Source organism: Dufourea novaeangliae, unplaced genomic scaffold (genome assembly GCF_001272555.1).
Source record: "Dufourea novaeangliae isolate 0120121106 unplaced genomic scaffold, ASM127255v1 scaffold34, whole genome shotgun sequence".
Taxonomy (NCBI): Eukaryota; Metazoa; Arthropoda; class Insecta; order Hymenoptera; family Halictidae; genus Dufourea; species Dufourea novaeangliae.
In genome coordinates, this window is record NW_015373909.1 from 322,634 (window position 1) to 342,988 (window position 20,355).

At 37.6% G+C, this 20,355-nt stretch overlaps 1 protein-coding gene across 1 annotated transcript in view; it reads right to left on the minus strand.

Annotated features, from left to right (window-relative positions):
* Window positions 1-19,867, minus strand: part of LOC107193883 (glutamate receptor 1-like) — a 131,132-nt gene extending 111,265 nt beyond the window's left edge. The window contains exon 1 of the mRNA XM_015583418.1: window positions 19,720-19,867. Within this exon, the coding sequence (XP_015438904.1) occupies window positions 19,720-19,819 (100 nt within the window). The 5' untranslated portion in view covers window positions 19,820-19,867. The remainder of the gene's footprint in view (window positions 1-19,719) is intronic.
* Window positions 19,868-20,355: the final 488 nt, after the last annotated feature.

Consider the following 20,355-nt stretch of genomic DNA (forward strand, 5'->3'; position numbering starts at 1 on the left):
GTGGATTTGACGAAGACCAGCGGAGTTGGAGTTTTTCAATATCCTTTATCTGGTAAAGGGGTTGGAAAATTTTCCCCGACAACGTTCCCAGCGAGCAGTAGAAGTTCACGAGAATAGTGAGAGCGAGAGGGAGGGAGGGGGAAGGTTTGGGGGTGGCAGCGGGTTCATCTTGAAAACGCATTTCTGAGCGCGTCGACAGCTCTTGGACCCCGCGGTGAAACTTGAATGTACTGCTTGCCATCGCAGAAAGACCAAATTCTGTCGAAAACTTTTACTCGACACGGTAAACACGGAACTTTTGTGTGCATTTCTATGAAGCGCCGCCGCGTAATTTCACTTCCATGCAGACTGACGCGTGGTCTTTCTTTCGAACGTCCCCTATTGATCTTGGGTCGTCAGGGACAATCGTTATTTCAGACATACGAAGAGTATCGACTAGAGTGCGGATTTTACGTAACTATGGTAAATCTGAGTGTGCAGAAAACAATACGTTACAAACTTTTGTGAAGATTAGTATAGAGTTTATTCAACTTTAGACCCAAAAGGACATTCGATAAAAGAAACTACTAAAAGAAAATTGTATAACATGCCAAGAAGAACTTGTTCAAGCTGTTAATTTTTACAACGTATTGAAAAATAAACTCAACAAATAATTTCACAAAACTGTTAAAAAGTCAATGACAAATTTTGTACATCGAATTAAAAATACAGTAAATCCCCGGCGTTATTTATCAGATTTCATGTTCAGACAGAAACAATATTCTTCTTCATGAGGGAAGGTAATACTGAGGAAAAATATTTATTAATGTTAGCGTGTGCACACACGTGCACTTAAGCTTCTCTTGGATGTGTATCGCGACTGAGTCGTCCACGAAGTGTTTTATCTTCATTGGAAACGGGCGAGCTCGTTTCTATAAAAAAAATCGTTTGGAAAGCGCCGAGAAAAATGGACGTCTTACAATTACCAGTAAGAGAAATAAATCTGGTCTTCCTGTGCCCTATCCGTTTCACGAACTTCTATCTGGTAATCTCAATCGTTTTTACTTCAGAGGTAAGGAGCGGAAAGCTGATCCTTGAAAAAATTGACTAGTTATATTCGTAGGGGTACGAGGTAATACCTTATATACATATGTACTTCCTTCATTAATAGATACCGTTATGCAGAATTAATTTTTTACTCGAATCACGGCACAAAATCTTTTCGATTCAACCTTTTCCGTGATTAAATACGACTTGACCTACTAATATGACTTGAAGACCATCTAAACAAACATGACCATAAATATAATTTACTGACAGTTATAATGAAACTGTGATTTCACGAATTAATATCGTACTTAAACATACGAAATGCACTGAAATAAAAACTGTACAACAGTTTATTAGACTATTGTATTTACTTCCAAACTCCCTTTTCTACTTCAATATTATTTACAGAAATGAATTCGCAATAATTTTAATTTACACGACCATCTTGAATTTATTCATAATCCTATCTTCCAGATTCCAAAATAATCAGTAAAATTATCTTGCAAATGTATCACACGCAACACAGCTCATCATTACCTCGAGCATCGACAGTTTTGTAATGTTAATTAATGTAATAAAAAATAGGAAGTTCCTCAGCACTAGTCGTACCGGACGTTTACAAGAATCGATACGTTGATACTGTGACAGATGGGGACACTGAGCTTCTCGGCCAGCAGTGGGCAGAAATAATTTTTCCCAATTTTGTATACCGCCGAACGGTCGATCCGCGCCGGACGATAAGGGATCCGACATAAATCGCGCAACAGGGACCGAAACCGCGTTATCAAGCCGACAACAGTGTGTGCGGGCGAGCCTTTCTGATAAAGTACTGTCATTTTTATCGACGAGTCGGTCCTAGGTTCGTTTGAAAAAAACACACAGACACGCAACGAAATTGTCGAACGAGCCCCGACTGACAAGAGGCGCTGTTGTTTGTACGTCAGACATAAATGAATGGGTGTCTAGAAGAAGGGCGTATGCATAGTGATGAGTAATCGAGCCGTTTGAGCCGAGCCGAGCCGGAGACGAAAAGCTCGAGCCGGCTCGAGCGTCAGTCGCCGGCGGCTTATAGGGTAACAGATAACATCTTTACTCGCCGAGGCTTGGCTGGGCAGAGCCTCAGCTCCGCTGACACCTCATAAAACTGTTATTCCGACGCACTTAAGCCGACCAAGACGAGACTAAGAGATCAACATAAGTTGCACAACGTTGTGGTATATCAAAGCCTTCGCTTCAAGAACAATGGAACGCTTGTAGGTAGAAATGTAGGGCACAGAAGCCAATCAGTGTAAGTCACAAAATAAGTTAACGGACATAATTGTTTAGAAAATGGACTGTAAAAACTAATATATGCTAGTAACAAATAAAAAATGATTCATATATGGAAGTGGTTGTGTGTAAAATAAATAATGAAAATGTATTTACACAGCATAAATCATTTCTAATGAAAGAGTGACTTACACTAATTGACTTCTGAAGCCTCCAAATATACCACATATACGCGTTGCGTACATTCTGCTAACTTACATTAATTACTTAAGGTGACACATTTTTCATATCTTTATTGTAACATATTTGTAATCGTTGGATTTTTATGTTAAGGTTCAATTTAGTTAATAAGGTTTCAATTCACAGTTAAGGTCAAGGCCAATCGAATGACCTGTAGTAATATCACTTTCATGTGATCTTGAGTACGAAAAATCCAAAAAGATAAGTACGCAGATTTAAATAATAGAACAACACGATAGAGGGATTAGTGCAAAAATGAATTTATTAAATAAATTTTTTGAAAATCAAAAGTAAGTGACATTTTTGAAGTACTCACGTTAGATGGGACACCCTGTATAGTGCGGGCGCAGCTTATTTTTAGCATACGCCCTTCTAGACACCCGTGCAAACAGCGGATCCTTTCTCGTGGAACTTAGACGCGCGCGCCACCCCGCGGCGGTCACCGGCCGCGTTCGCTTTTACGGCGCATTTTCATAAAATTTTCGTTTACGGCTAATACCTATCCGTCGCTACGTTACGGGTGCAACTTCGCACTAATTTCCAACTAGAATGTTCTCGCCGGAGAAGAAAGTACGGAAGCGGAAGGGGAAGTTGGTGTTACGGAGTTTACTTAAAGAGGAAACGACACGAGAATTTTAAGTACGGTTCCCCTTTTTTTGACGGACAATTTTACGTGCGGTTTGCAAATTGACTTCTACCTCGCGAATATTCTGTTCAGAATTATTATAGAATTGAAAAAACGGCAGATCTTCATGCAGAACTGAATTATAAAACTGTTGAATGTAATTTTTTCGTATAATGTTACTTAACAGGACTACTGACACGCGTACCGGATTAATTTTCAAATTCGATTTTCTCGAAAACGAAACTTCAAGTGAAAAAGACATTGCTCTTTTCACTTATTTTTTCTTATAGAATCAACACTCTACCGGTTTTACACTACGTATACTAGAGAGAACGGTACATTGCTAACAAGCATCACTTTCACGGCGGTGTCACGGTTTACACCCTGAATTAAGGATAAAGACAATGAACAGCCATCGACCGGAGTCGATACCAAACAAAACCAGACGAACGAAAAACGTGCACCACCTGTGCAGGCCTCGAGTGGAATCGAACTGGCCCTTCTAATTTCCCCACGCCTCGTTAGCATGTAAAAGTGCGATCCCCGTAAATTAGCAGAACAATTAGCCTTAACGACTAGGCGACACGGCGTCTTATGAAAATGCAGGACAAAACGCTTTCCCGGTCTCACACGACTTCCGTGGAATTCGTACATCCGTCGACCTGCGTAAATTCCGCCGTTGATAGTGGCAGAACGAAGGGCTGGGAGAGGGGAGCGAGAGAGGTTAGAGTACTTCCTACTACGGAGGGCCACGATGGCCAGGTCTGGATTACCCGAACGAGGGTAGCGTGGGAGGTAGGATTGAAGTAAGGGTCGGACATTAGAATTCATGCGGAAACATTTGCGGTCCGGCTCCTAACGACCAGCTGTAAAAAGCTAGCCGCAGCTGCGAAGTGGAAGGCGAAGAAGGAACCGGAGCGGAGGTTATTCGAGAGAGGATCAGCCAGTCGAAGCTTGGCTGGTGGGAAGAGAGATGGTAATGCGGGATGAATGAAAAAGCATTGGCTCCAGAGACCGGAGTATCCCCTTGAATATGGTATATCAATGCGTAGGTACCCCAGTTCTCCAGCTGAGCCCGGGATCCGAAAGATTAGTGTGTGTATACAGGTCACGTCAGCTTTAGAACTGGGCTATCGTTTTGTATTTAACTGGCTGCTCGAGCGATACTTTGGTTTCGATTAATCGACCGATTGCGTTCGCTGATTTGCCTGGCAACCAACTAGGATACAGCAATTTCGTCCCCACGATGGGACAGAATACCGTTCGCGGAAAGATGGGAAGAGATTGGGGTTAAACTTTACTTCCCCGGACCAAAAATTATCGACTTTTTATATCTTCTGGTAGTATTCAACGAGTAGAATCTGAAAATGCAAATGTTAAGTTTAGGAATCCAGCAGTTCAAAAGTTATGCGTATGTAAAACCAAGCATTTTTAGCGTACTTTACAGGTTAGTTTAACGCCATGTTGACTTCTATACCAAATTCGTCCAATCAGTGGTGTCACTGCTTGTAAGGAGATGCACGTGATGGCCGCCATTTTGGCGGGATAATTCAAATGTGCTTGCAAAAAGGAATCGCTTATTCAAAGCGAAATACTGATTCTAAGTTGGTTAGAGTTAGTTAATAAATAATCGTAAAAAGTCGTCTGTTGTTTTGGGTGAAGGGCTGCCGCCAAAAACAAAAAATTGTAACTTGGTTCCATATGAACGTAGGGTAGAGTTTCTTTTTGTCCTGGGAGCTGATACAAGAAAACTGTTGTAGTGTATTGACATAGCTTCTTTATACAATAAAACATTGATTTCTACAACAAGTCAAAGTTGACAGTTTCTTTCATTTATTTATTTATTTAAGGAATTTTTGTAGCGCTTCTATTGTGATTTCTGTATCTGTTATTACAGCTTGCAGCCTTTTAGTTCTGTATTTACTCACGTTTCCAGAGCTATCAGTAGTTATCGTGCCGGAAAGAAAAGAAATTAGCTTCTAAATTCGTGGTGACTAAAGTTGTATTATTTTTCATTAGGGATTAAGTTTGGAATCGGACTCTTCACATGCAGTCAATATTTTATACTTTCCATGATAGGAACTTTTGGACGTTTCTCCTGATTTGATCGAAAGCAGCAGGAGTTATCTAAATATAGTTTCTACATTAATAATGGATTATTAGGGGATCGCAAGAAATGTCGAAGTGGTCGGTGATTCCCGCAAGAGACTTGAAACCTTTATAAACTTGGTGGATGGTAAAGTTTGCTGTAGAGAACTGTAAGTAACCGGCGGGAACGAGGCTTCTCATTGGAGAATCATCCAGTGACCGATAAAAATGCAGCCAGGCTGGAACTTTTGTTGGCTGATATCGTGAATTAAACAGCGATAGAAACTATAACAGAACACAATATAGTGAAGAGGGAAAGAATTAGTGAAAGAATAGATATATACGAAATACAGTAGTCAATTTTTCAATAAGTACCTATAACAGTGTTAGGACTAAGAAATACTGAATCAAAACTACTGTTAAGGGTATCGATACAACGGCTTGTAGTTGAAAAAGAAATTTCAATTGTGTCGTAGCTTTCTTCTGTAACTGCCTATTTTTTACTAGTAGCTATCCTTTTTGACTCATTAAGGTAGCTTACACGTTTGGTGTCATATGTAGCTGAGATTTCATATGGTGCATTATACTTTTTATCAAGTTTACCAATTTTATTTAAATGATTAATATTTTTAACTAATTTGTTGAGATGAAAAAAAATTTACAAATAAATGGAAAAAACAAAAATTTTATTTTAATTTTAGAGAAAAAAATCGGAAAGTTCGTCGGACAAAGTAATGAAAAGCAAGTGACATTGTTGATATACATTACCAAACGCACTGATACCTATGTTTGCATACTTTGATCTTAATTTTTAGGTTCATTTGATATTTAATTTTTTTTTTTTTGAACCTACGTACTTTTTAGGAAAATATTCGTTGGTATGTTTTTGTTTGCGTTGAATGATAGAGGAGTTTCACAGGTATAGGTCAGGAATGTGCACTGGTATAGTTTAAGGTAGGGATGTTCGATTCCGATTCGATACTTTAAAAAATCGATTTTTTGTATCGATTCTCTGCTATTCGATTTCTGCGAGAGTCGATTCTTTACCCCCTGAATGGAACCCATTGTGGGCATAGCTACAGGCGCGCCGCCGTGCGTTCGCGGGGAGTACTAGGGAGAGTGAGGTAATCGATAGCAGCCATTGCACTCTTCAGTAAGACACTCATTGTTACTTATTGTTATCATGTTATTCGGACACGTGTTGCAGCAACTTGCCACGAAGACGTTTCGTCATAAACATTTAGCGGTTGCAGGACGCTTCCATGCGGCAACTAATGTAAAACAGTGGACTTATTTATGTATTATGTATTACATATGATTAGAATTTTTCGCATAGATACACATTCGAAGCGTATTAAATCTCATCACTAGCCGCTAATCGTACTTTGGAGGTTAATTAAGCGGTATAGTTCAAAAAGTTTTTCTTTGTGCAATACTTTCATAATTTCCGCGGTATAAAAACGACACTTTCATTTGATACGACCAAAATATTATAGGGTACACGAACATTAGTATTTTGTTTTATTATTACATACAGTGGCGTGCAAAAGTATGTGGACACCTTTTAAAACAGAACAGGGTACCTATTCTTTGGAGACATTTTGCGATGGTTTAATTTTAAAGATACCTTTCATCTGGAAGTCTAAATGATAGTACAACTCTCAAAGTGTAAAAAATACCCTCGCTGCTTGCTGTCTGACTTGCTAAAGATGGAGAAATTAACTTTTCCGAAGACGGATTTAGGATAAATCAATGGCTTTTTAGAAAAAGGACCAAATATTGACTACTGAAATCTGGCACACTTTTTCATCGTAATGGAGGCCATATTCTCTTAAAATTTCAAAGCTCTATGTTCAAATTTCTACGAGTATTAAGCAACTGAAAAAAGTTTCCCCATTTCAATTATTTCGTATGTAATTCCATTGATTAAAAAAATAAGCATCATTGCAAGTACGAATAGAAAAAGTTTATCGTTACACACATTACATAGTACGTAAAGTACTGTTTCATTCTCGAATCTCTTTCGCTCGCGCCATTCTTTTCCTACGTTCGACGATAATCGAAATCTCATAACCGTAGGAATTCCATCATTCTCCTGATGGACAGAATTATAATGGTGGACTATGCCTTCGCGTAGCAGATACTCAAACCCAATTCGATGATAACGGAGAACCAAATTTATTTGTAGGTACCGCCGTCAGATGTCGTATCATCGTACTTTCGCTAACGTCCGATTGTTTATACCTGCGCTTCGATCGATTCGGAGTTGACCCCGAAGGAGTCTCCCCCCTAAAAGAGCAATGATAACTGAATGCGGATAGATCATTTTCAAATCTTTTTCAGACCTCACCCGGGGGTCAATTTTACAAAAGAAGAATACGTTTAATTTTTGTTGCACTGCAAAAATAATTTTACGTATAAAACAAAAAATAAGTTGAAAACAATGATTGTTTACGATTAAAGTGAAATAAAGATGAAGGTTTTCGTGAAAATCGGTACAAATTCTGAACTTTGAAGGACTGTGTCCTTTAAAGAAATTCAAAATGAGCGAAATAATGGCTGAACCCCCCCTATTTCACATAAAATGTAACATATTTCAATTTTAGCAAAATCCTAGATATCGTGTACAAAAGTAATTCGCATGGCATGGAATTACCTATATGTACAATAAAATCGAATTACTAAATTTGTTACGCGATGCTTACATGAAACATAGAACCAGGAAAAATTATTATAACGCACCTACGCACTTGCTACAAAACTAGTACAAACTATATAAACGATTCTTTTTCAGATGGGTGCGCGTAATATTTTTATCTCACGATTCTTTTGAAGACCAATATTGTTAAACAATTTTTTCGAACGGTACAATGCTCGGTACAACTAGTACAATGCAGTACAACCTAAAAACGATTTTTTTTGTTGAAAAAAATGTTGGATAACTTCACAATTGCTTCTTTCCATTTTTTTCGAAAACGGTTTCGAATTTTAGATAATTCTCAACGGTACAACGCGGTGCAAAACTAGTACATCAATCATTTTTTAGTTTTTCACAAAATGGGGGGCTAATTTCACTCACATCCGGAAGTACAAACAATCGGAAGTAATCCTCGAGGGAGAATTGTCGACAGGTGAGATTCCACGGATAACAGGAACGAGCTTCGCCTCGGCTAAAAGTAAATATCGCAAGCTGGGCGAACTTTTAAATGGCGTCGGTGTTTCTCGAATGTAATTCTGAAAGTTTTAAATCGAAAGCACGATGAGCCGACGACGTCCGCGGTCTCACAGTCGTCGACCCGTCGACCGGTTGATCTGACGTGCAATCAGAGTTACGGGGGAATCAACGACCGTGAAGTCGTTCGCTAATACCGTGGCAAGATTTCCATAATCTTCGTGGGAATCTTTCCCAGTGACGTTCGTTACTTTCTGACAATTTTATATTTCCAAAGATTTTCGTAATAAATTTCTGGGACTAGGGAGACAATATATTATACGCATGTTTAATGAGTTCGGAATTTAATGGAGAATTATAGAAGTTGTAGTGTGATTATGCATCGACGGAAACTGCGTAATGCATGAGCAGCGTTCATTGAGCACACCTACAATAAAGTGCATGTTTAAAGTAGAACGAACAATTTTAATAAAGTCGAGGAAGGCTTTATATTACTTTTACCGAAATGATACGTTTAAGAAAGGGAAAAAATTTTTATTATGTAATTTTTTACTTTTTTGACGCAGTCTGTACAAGAATGAATTTCTATAAATGTAATAAAAAAAAATGTAAATAAAAATACTTATGAGATTCAACGCGAAAAATAATGAGATGTACACAGTTAAATAATATACTATACAGATTAGTTATTTTTATTTATTTAAGTTATATTACCCGAGATTCTGGTCTAGAAAAATATAAAACTTTTTTAATTTACTGCAAGGCAGAGAAAATTTTTACTCTGAGTTTATTTACTAGGTTTTCTTTCCAAGCTTTCAGTCAATTTATCGGTGTTTCAACATTATTTTTTCATAACAAATTATAATATAACAATTTATTTATTAATGAACAAAATAATTGCACTAGAAAGTGAATTAGTTTTATAATACCTATTTCGTTATAAATTGCTTCAACAGTTTTACTTACACTACAATAACCTCGGAGTGTTTGCTTCATAACACTAGTTTACAGTCATTTGGTGATCCAGACTCCCCTACAAATGAAATTTTTCTTAAGTTACGCTCAATTTTGCCAAAACTATTGATCCGATTGGAAAACAATGTAGGAAAGAATTGCATGTAATTTAATTACCTTTAATTTAAGAGTCGTCGCGATCAAATCAGTTAACTATAACGCGAGATATGGCCAAAAACATAGGGTCGTCTTTTTAAAAAATTACCAAAAAATTCATCGGACGATATCTCAGTAACGTATCCATAGAATTACGTCTCATGTCGATTTTTGAGTTTAGGCGACCACCTTGCATAAGAATTTCCTCGTGGAGTCCGGATCACATAGAATTTTTTGGATTTTGTAAACTAGTGTAATTAGAAACAAATAAAATATGAATTTCTTATCCCCCCTGGCGATGACGTCAACACTAACTCTGTAAAAGTATACCATTCTGTCAAAACAGTTTTAGCCTAGAGCGCAAACACCGAAATTTCCGTCCAAACATTTTAAGAGTTCACGCTTTCCCCTAGTCAGAAGTTTCGTTACCACCAGTCAAATAATACGCGGAAGTTTAATTTTTTGAGGCGCGAAACAGAGCGCGCGCGAGTCAATTTCGTCCGGAATTGGACGGCCGCCCAACTCGCTCCTGAAACTCGAGGAAAACATACAGGGGGTTATTAAAAATGTGAGACGCTTTCATAGGATCAATACTACGTGCGAAAACAAGACAAAAATCATGAATGATGAAATTGCGTTCGTGGCTTTGTTTCCGAGTTCCTAATTATAGAAAATACAGGAAAAATACAAGTGAAATACGTCTGACGTGGTAGGTTATACTTGCAACAGCTGATTCCCAGCTGATACACGGGCCGATCGATGACCTATTGAAAATAATTAATAAAATAAAATGAAATCAATGAAACCAACTCGTGAATGAAGTTGAAGAACGCGTTTCCCAATAGAATAACCCAAGGGGTCCAATGCAAGAGGCATTTGAGAGTGCCACAAAATGTTGAAAAATGAAATTTTTATTAATTCTGGCACTTCTTGGTGTCTATTTACTATCCTTTACTTTATAACTACATGGCAAAATTTCCTACCTGTACCTACTATGATTGTGTATACACTTATGTGATTAAGGTGTTTATCATGTTTCTGCAATTCATTTTCTGTAAGCTTCCTCCTCAATCATTTATATGTGGAATGTTTGGCCCAAGGTTAAGGTTATTGTGTCATACATGGTTGGATGCGATTTTGATCTCACCTTTTTAATCATAAACAAAAACATAGGTTATTTCCTCGAAAAAAAATGTTACTTTTCAAAAAATCTCAGAAGATATGACCTTGAGATGACCTTCACTCTTATAGCTATATATACATACTATATATACTATATCACATATATATACATAGCATAATATCAATACCTATATCCTGCAAATAGAAAAATTATTTAATTTTATTTATAAGAAGGATGTGATATAACATACAAGACAGAAAGTATTAATTTATTAGATATTTATAGTATTCCATTAAGCCTTATTACAATATGAACGTTAATAATAAATAAATAATAGTAATAAACTTTACAAAGGAAACTCAACATTTTTTTATTTTGATTACTTTATCAATCACACTAATTCTGTAGCTTTATTTTTTAAGTGAGTACATGCGGTCGAAAATAGGTTAGGTTACGCTGTCACTCAGTCACCTGTCTGCAGTAATAAACACAGGTGATGTAAAGTACTGCACCTAATACTGCGGTGCAAAATAAAAATTAAAAGAAACTGTAAATGAATGATGTACTGTTTTTATGAAAAAATAACTTACTCTATGGAGTAATAACGCTACATTAGGTGTACTATTGTTGATAACACAGATATAAATGTTTTTTAAGTAGGCGTTCAGAACCGTCATATTGGTAAATCGATCAAAGCTTCGTCTGACGAATTTCAAACTACGATATAAAAATTAATAAAAACTCTGCTCTATATATTTACTAAAAATTATTTGCAATAACGTTTAAAATAATTTTATCATTACTTCCAATAAAATAATTTATATACTTTCCAACATTAAATATAATTCATTTAATAAAAATCTGCAGTAATCGGGGCATCCACAATAATAGCAACATTTACTCTACTGTTATGGCATAACTACCTCTTGCACTGAACCCCATAATAATTCGGAACCAAAACCTCGAACGTAACTTCGTCATTCTTGATTTTCATCTAACAGTGTTGCATTTAGAATCGACCCTTATGAAAGTGTTCCGCATTTTTATTAACACCCTGTACATATGCATGCATAATACGAACGGCTGTTTAACGCTGGTTGCAGAGGCGCTTCTCTACCATGAGAAAGGATAATCGGAAGTGACACGATCCAGGCGCTTCGTGATCACGACCCGAACAAATAACGTTTCTCCAGCAGAGTTGACGCGAACGAACCCTTTCGCCGCCGCGCCACGGTCGGGAACAAATGTCAAATGATGGCCTCCTTCACGCAAGCTAATGGAAAACTGTCTCGCAAAAAGGAGTTTAATACTGTATTGGAAGTAACGAACTCCCCCGGACTATTCGGCCGGTAACTCCGGCTGTCAGCTCGTGACAAAAATTTATCATGAGTTTTTGATGCGGAATGTTGGTGAAACGTGGGAACAGGAGCCAGTGGTAGGGGAGGAAAGGAGTCGGGTGAATGAACCTGGAATTCGAGTTCTACGTGACCGGGATTTGCGCGATACCAAGTGGTGACGGTTGGTTCCTTCGGTGATATACGCGTTGGAATTCTGACGTGTACAAAAAGTAAAGAAAGAGGCATTTTTAAACAAATAAAAATTGTTAAAGGCTGTAATAGGAGTCTCTTACTAAGGAATCGCGTACTGTGGATTAACCCTTTATGCCATTCATACTTTTTACTGCTATCTTTATTCTGGATACTTAAAGATTATTTAAATAACACATATACTGAGTATAAATATTTTTTACCATCATTAGAGCACCATAAATGTATAAACTATGATTTCTCAATGAATGCGACACGAGCAACAGCGTTATTCCCACCACTGGGGCAATCTTCCTGTGGAACCAATCAAAACAGAGTAAACAGTAGCTAAGCCGAGGCTCGGCTTCAGGCAGAGAAGAAATTTGTGAGGGACTCAAAATCTTTCCGCCTTGCCACGAATGCTCCAAAGTGGACCCCAGTACGTCACACTTATCGAAATATTAATGTAGTTGTACGTACAAATATAACTAAATATACAACATCAGGATTTTAGGTTGAAAAAGAGGCATATTTGGTTCATGGTAGCATTTTAATGTTAGTCGTACTTTTAATTACCTTTAGGACATAAAGGGTTAAGTAGGAAAGAAGGAATAACAATTAAAGTGATGTTTTTGGAGATTAATTTTGTTAGATTTTTATCTCAATAACGAACTACGATCACTTCTCGTTCATTTTCTGTTACATTTTCGTTGACACGTTATTTGAAAAGGAAATTAACAAATTCCTTAGCCTCCCTCTTCAAATAATTATTATTTTCGATTCTGTTTGAAAAATAACTCCGTATTCGTCTTTTTACGTTACACATGATTTTCCTACATTTATGCTTCAATCATTAATCACTTTAACAACAAACAAAACATGATAAAAAGTTCGATTTTATTTGTTAAGTTTTTGTTATTTGCTATTATACGCAGTACCCTGCGATGCATGCTGACTTGGGAGCATCGTAGCACAAGTGCAGCTAGGGGGAGGCGGCCGAAATCTGGGCCTGAGGGCCGATATAGATTGAGCTCTATATGACCAATAACAAACCATTGATCAAAAGAACAAAAAGACTTCCACGCTATCATCAAGAATTCCAGATTGCATTAATTTACGTTCATCTCCCCATGACATCGCTTCGTTCCCAAACATCAGAGAGGGTGAGTCAGTCACCACGGAGCCAAAAATCATAAGCCAGGGGTATCGCAAATTCCAGCCGAAGATAGGCGGCAGAGGAGGTTTATATCGTCGGCCTAGTCGCTTTTTGTCATCCTCCGCGACGTCTCGGATGCAGTGACGGGGCCAGACCAATGTCTGCTTCGGGATAAGCCGCGCAGGAATTGAACCCTTGGATCCCATTCCCTCATTCTCTCTCTCTTGCGTCTGGCGCAACCACGAGTGACTATAAAAGCGTGGAGGAACGTTGGTGGCGAACGGCCGCGAGAATGGGAAAGAGAATCGTGGAATAGAAGGACTAGAGAGAGGCGAAAACATTGGAAAGGTGTATAGAGGAGAAAAAGGTGGGAAATACCCTCGGGAGCCCTCGGTAGATTTATGCCGTCCTTGGTTGGTTGGTTCGCTGGCTGGCAAGCTCTCTCCTCCTCCATCCACCTTCTTCCTCCTACTCCTCCCTTCTTCGCCGCGGGGGGTTGCCTCCTAACCAAAGGATCCTGCAGGATACTATACGATATGCACCGAAAGTTGATAGACGGCTATTACGTTCCGCTAAGACGAGCATACCACGTTCCGGGAGTCTTTCTCTAGATCTCTTTCTCTCTTTCACAGTGATTTCTCGCTACGTTCAGTTTCACGATGTGATTTTTTTTGGCGGGGAACATTTCCTTGGTCCTCGTCTATCGTACGACAACCACCACCCCCATAACGCTTCGCGGGCTTCCCTCTCGTACCTGACTTTTTCTTTCCTTACTGATCCAGTCTGATATTCGCGGTTGGCTTCTCCGGTGCTGTGATTCGTAGTAAAAAGCCGGGGTAAGGCTGTTTGCAGTTGAGAACGACGGAATTAGGCGATTTTCGTGGTTTAAGTGTATTAGGTTTTGAAACGCAGGATCTAAGTCACGTGCTTTGGCAATGTCTTTTATTTGATTTTCAAAGAATGGAACTGATGGAAAAGCTAAGTAAACTTGGGTTATTTCCACCGCTCTACAAACCGAACATCGAGGCATGTTGTTTAGTTTGTAATTTCTTTAAAAAATGTAACATAAGACTTTAACGTTCCATAAGTAGTGTTTAAGCCATGAATAATGATTCAGTTATTAATACTTGTAACTCTTTTGTGTAATTAGTTGTAAGCCTTATGTAAAGCTTTATAACTCTTATTTCAGAGTTCAATCTAAGCTCAAATAAAAAAAAAAAAAGTGTATTAGGTTGTAAGGCAAGTGTTTTTGTTCTTTTGTATTAATAAGTTTTTGTTGAAGTAAAGGCAGTTTTATGTTTTACAATCACTGCTGGTTTTCGCCTCCTTCCTTGTCTATTTTCACATCCACCAGTTTCCTTGTATCGTTTGATAGCGTCGTACACGGTTCTAAGTGGCATTTTAGGTTCGAGATGGCATTATACATTAGAGATACGAACTTCTTTCGCCATTTTTGAATTGTATAATGTCACAAAAGTTCATAGAGGGCAGCACTAGGATATACAGCATTTCCCGCGGAATTAAAAGATAAAATGTACCTTAACCCACCAACGGCACAAAAAAATATGAAAGAAAGAATTCAAGAAACGTGTGAATGGTTACTTCAGGAACAAGTAAAAATGCTGTTTCTTTATTAGGAAATAGATTGCATCGCTGTATTAAATTTGAGGGGCATCAGTTCGAGCACCTATAGATAGTAAGTACGTATTCAAAATTGTTGTGTAAATATCTCGTTAACTGTTAGGTTTAGGACATATGAAGGTCAACACATTTTTACTCAGAATTTGCTCTATCGACCTATCTTACAAAAATCAAGGTGACCCTGAAATCTCTGAAATGCCTTCACCCACAAAAAAAAGTGCATACTTTATAAGATGTGTCCCTTGATGTCATTTAACTTCCATGCCTCCCAATTTTTATAAGTTTTATAAGCCCCTTTTAGAGTCGTATTGTAGACACCATGAGGATTCGAACTATATATAAACAAAATCGATTTTTTGAACCGAAAGATCCGAAACCTCCCCTTAAGTCATTATGCGAGGTGATCAAGTTAGTTGAAACACCCTGTTTACATTTTCGTATTATGAAAGGAAGCACTTAACCTGCTAGTTGTGTTTGTAGAGGGTTATTTAACTTGCAGTTTTCCATTGAATGAGACATGCATAGTTCCAGCAACCACGCTCGTTTTTGCGAGCAACGAGAACACCCTAAAGAGAGTTTCGCATAGATTCATATTTCCACTGACGCCAAGGAAGTCGGCCGTCTCAGCGAGACAGCAAATGGAAACATTTAAACGGGCCACATCTCGACAATAGATATAACGGGCCAGCAACATGGCTTACCGTGGGATTATAACACCGGGGTTTTGATCCGGGCAAACCGACTAGCATTAATACAATTAGCGGAGCTTTCCAAAGTACCGTAACGTGCGCGCCCGTATTCGGAGGTCGCCTCTTGGACTTGCCCCAAATATTCGCTAGCTGTCCACGAATTCTATTACCGAACCGCTGTATAGTCCCAATATGGTTCTCTGTGCCGCAAATATTTCATGGCGTCAGTCGAGCCGTGAAACGGTATCGCGAAAAGCGAATAAAGAGTTGAAATTGCGGGGGAGTACGGAAGAAGAAGGATAGGCGAATTAGGAGATTGTGTTTCGGAAGAACTAAGAATTACAGTGGGTGTAAAAAGTATTCGTACACCCTTTAAAACGGAACAACTCTTGTAAAATTGGTCCAAATGACTTGAGTTTTTTTGTGAAGTTAGAGACATTAATTTACTAAATGATGTGAAAAAAAAATTTGAAAAAGTTGCAATTGGTCCGAATCGCGAAGAAAATATTAAAGGTCGTGTTTTACAACTTTTTAATCTGAGGCTATAATGAAAATTTAATAAATACATATCGAAGATTTATGTTAGTTATATACATGTTGAAAATTTACAGAGTTACAGACGTTAAAAAATGCACATTTTATATGAATGTAAAGTAGACTTGAAACTTTAAACGGGTTTTTCTCGAAACTATTGTACATTTTTTAAATCGGTGATCAATATTTCTCGAAAACTACTGTGTCGATTTACATGAAGCCTTTTGCGCCTTATTTCAAATCAGAAAAACTTGTCCTTTAACGAAGGATTCTTTTGTTCGTTCCATACTTTTTTTTTAATTCACCAAAAACGAGTGATTTTTTAGGTGAAAATCGCACTTTTTCAGGAAAACGTCCGCTATTTTGTTCCTTATCAATATTTCTAAAAAACCCACGTTCAAGGACAAGATTGGTTCTTCCATTACATAAATCTTACTGAATTTTTAATTTCAGATGAACCGTTACGAAGTTACAATGATCACGGCAGACCACTTTTTGTGAAGAGACATCCGGGAGATCGCTCACCATTTATTTACTAATAAATATTTTTAAATAAAAAAATTACCTTATAATCTAGAAACTGCAATCTTTGAAACACAAACACATTTTTCGAAAAAGGTCTTATAGTTTTCTAGAAAAAAATTCCTAAATAACACTCTTTTCTCGGCCTCCTGACTGAGCATGACCCCTTAATGGTTCTCAGCAGTTGTCTTGTTGGTCGGACCGAGTTATAGAAACCAGTTAACATTACAATCGAAACGCTACCATCCCTTTGTCGTCTGGCACTCCCACAAGGATTTCATCGATGACAAGACACCAATACCTTTGACACCTGGAGACCTATTCATGTACGGTATAAAACGGACTCGATCAGCTTCAAAGGCAATTCCAGCGCGGTTCGACTGGCCGACACCTCGGGGTTAGAGAGCGTCAAACGACCCTGCGGATGAACGGTCAATTCGTTCATTTTTTAGATCTACACGTTTTGTGACAAAGTGAGCAATGGCCATGTACACGCGGAATTCTCAGACGACAAGGCTTCCACGTTCGAAATCGATTTCGCGTCGACACCTCGTATCTAAATATCACCGGGGGCTTATTCTTGTTTAAGTAAGTGTGACTTCTCTTCAACTGTTTCGTTCACTTCCAAAACTGGGAAACTTTCACAAAGGAAGGTGAAAGTAATTGTTCTTCGCAGTGTTATAAAGACAAATGAAATACTACGTTCTTGATATAAACTCCATGTCTTTTGAAATCAATCGTGCAATAAATGCATTTACTGAAATACTCATTTCATGCTCGACTATTTCGCTAATAAAATGAAACGGGTTTCGTAACTTTCCTTGACTATTGATTTTCTCCTAGACCCTTAGTTTTTTAAATAAATTGAAGAATATCAGTTTTCGGTTGTCCTTTTCACTTTGATCATTATTTAAACATATTTAAATAACTATAATATAATAACAATTTTCAATTTACATCATTTCGTTCAGGAGAGTCCAGAGAATTATTTGGTGTCAAACGCAATTGAATAACTGTTACCGTAAAAGCACAACACATCCCCAAAGTTGAAAATTTGACATTTAAAAAAAATTGATTTTTTCGAAAACTGTGCTTAAAAAAAAACGGTTTGCAGATTCATATTCAGCTCATGAAGGTCTATCGGAAATGCCTATTGAAGGTTACGAGGTTTCTTACGTGTTGAACAGCGTAATCTATTAAACTGATTTATTTCGCCGATAGTTAATAACTAAGACTCAAACATTCGGTGCAGAAGTTATTACAATATTTCAAGCATACAATTCCTTATGTCTCACGGGCCAGCCAATTGTGTCTACTGAACTGTGTATTGCAGTATGTTATTCGAGACATCGTGGTTGTAATATCCGCGATGCTGCTTCTTGGCTGCAGCCGATACGATAAGAATCGTCTTCCAAAGACGAGAAATCGAGGTGGTTCCGATAAAGCAACGAGATTAGTATCGTCGCCATAACAAGGGCGAAATGTTACTCATTTCGTAGCCCACATGCTGCACCGATTCCGAACGTGTCGGGCTCAATAGCGACCGTGATATTGCGTTTCTGGTACGTACAGACCTACAGACCTGAGTATTGTTGATCAGTTATCGTCCCTGATACGGGCGAGATACCCTGAACAAAGTGAACTTGATTTCTGTTATTCCACGACTAAATTTCATTGTCGACGCAAGAAGCACTTAAAAAATCAACGGATAATCTGTAAACGTTGCTCTGCTAGAATAACAGGAAAATCAAAGTTTCCATGTACGTAGAAAAATCGTTCAGGTTGTATGTTACGAAATATTTTATTTCGTAATTATTCAGTTCCCCATTTCGAGTTCATGGATAAGAAAACCGAAACTCTATATATATTACTGTAACAGTATTAATCATTGCTCTTCACCTTACGCCATTTTCACCGATAGAAAAATATTGTCTTGTTAGAAGAACGAAAAGATTAAAGTTTTCATTTCCGTAAAGGAATTGCATAGATCATATATTAACAAATATTCTATTCACTAATTACTAAGTGCACCAATTAGAATTTATGCATGAGAAAAAATAAATTCCATACTCTTATAGTAGTATTGGCCATAGCATAGTTCTTCGTTCAAGGCTTGTTGAACTTAAACCTATGTTGCCATTTTATTAAGAGTATAGTGGATGAGTAGTTCAATAAATTTAATATTACTTGTTGGATTGATTTGAACTTGATTTGTCTATTATTATAGCCCGTTTATTGGTAAATATTCTAATACTTAGAATGCGACAGAGGTATGTGTAATAATTAAACGGATAGTAAATAATTGCATTTTGCCCGATAATAACTCCTTGTTTCTGTTTGTTGTATATTGATTTTGTCTGTTGCGTTATAAAGATCATGGTCCTACTATTGGTGCTTCAATATTTAAGTTAATTATACAGTAAATCCTCGATGAGTGTTCGAAGGCTTCTCGGTATTGGCAAGGAGACACTTTTTAATGAGATTTAGCAAATTGATAGCACTTGGGAGTTCTGAATCCAATGATATTTGTTAAAGCTGCCTATGGCCATTAGTTTATGGACTATTTAATGTTCAGTATCGTGGAGCCTTCGAACACTCATCGCGGATTTACTGTACAGCAATGTCTCGATGAGTGCGACGTACCCGAATCCGCTTCGGAGAATTCATGCCAAGGCGAAAAGGTTTTCATCCCCTAATAATTTTTTTTTTCACGCGAAGTCGAGCCTCTGCTTAGCTTCTGTTTACTCTGTTTTGATTAATTTCAGACATTAATTCCGTTGTTTGTGTTGCATTCATCGAGAAATCACTATAATATGTAAAGGGTAATGGAGGTACTATGAGCTGTTCGTATGGCAACGAATTGTCTATCTTGGTAATAATTCGATTACAATTAAAGTAGCGCTTTAATTATTTATGAGACTATACACTGAAGATGCACTGAAATGCGTTCGAACACACAACGTAAATTTGCTCAATTGGCGAAGTTCATACTTACTAAGGCGGGATAGCTTGTAAGCATCCGCGGTATTAATTACGTCTACGAAAGCCTGCAACTCAAACTTCCGAGTGGTGGTGTTTTGGTTGTGGTTGAACATCGCAAATTTGAAGGCTGACTGAACCTCGTCGGTGCCCTGCTCGAATATTGCACCTGAAATTAGAAAGAGAGGACGTTCACTTTCGCGTGCAAAGACCTTCGGTACATAATAAAATAAAACATTCAGATGAATTCTAAACGAAGCAGACATACCTACTCGGTGACATAAAAAAACGTCTATGCTCAAAGTGTAATAAGTGTACTTTTTAATCTAACATAAATATAGTAATAAAAAAAATATATGTAGTAAGCATCCAAATAAAATAGGTGGCAATCATATCCAGAAATAGTTTCCTCGCAAACAAAGGACTTAATAAATATTTGTACCGATCAAGTAGATAGGAATACGTACAGATTAAATATATTGACTGTATATATTTTGACATTTAATAGATTCTAAGAAGATTGAATGTATCGTGGATAGAAATTATTGATAAAGTCTGAAGCTGACTTTCCTCTTCAGTCAAATCAATTTTCCATATATACACATAATTTTATTATGAATACTTTATACTAAAGAAATATCATTTACATGTA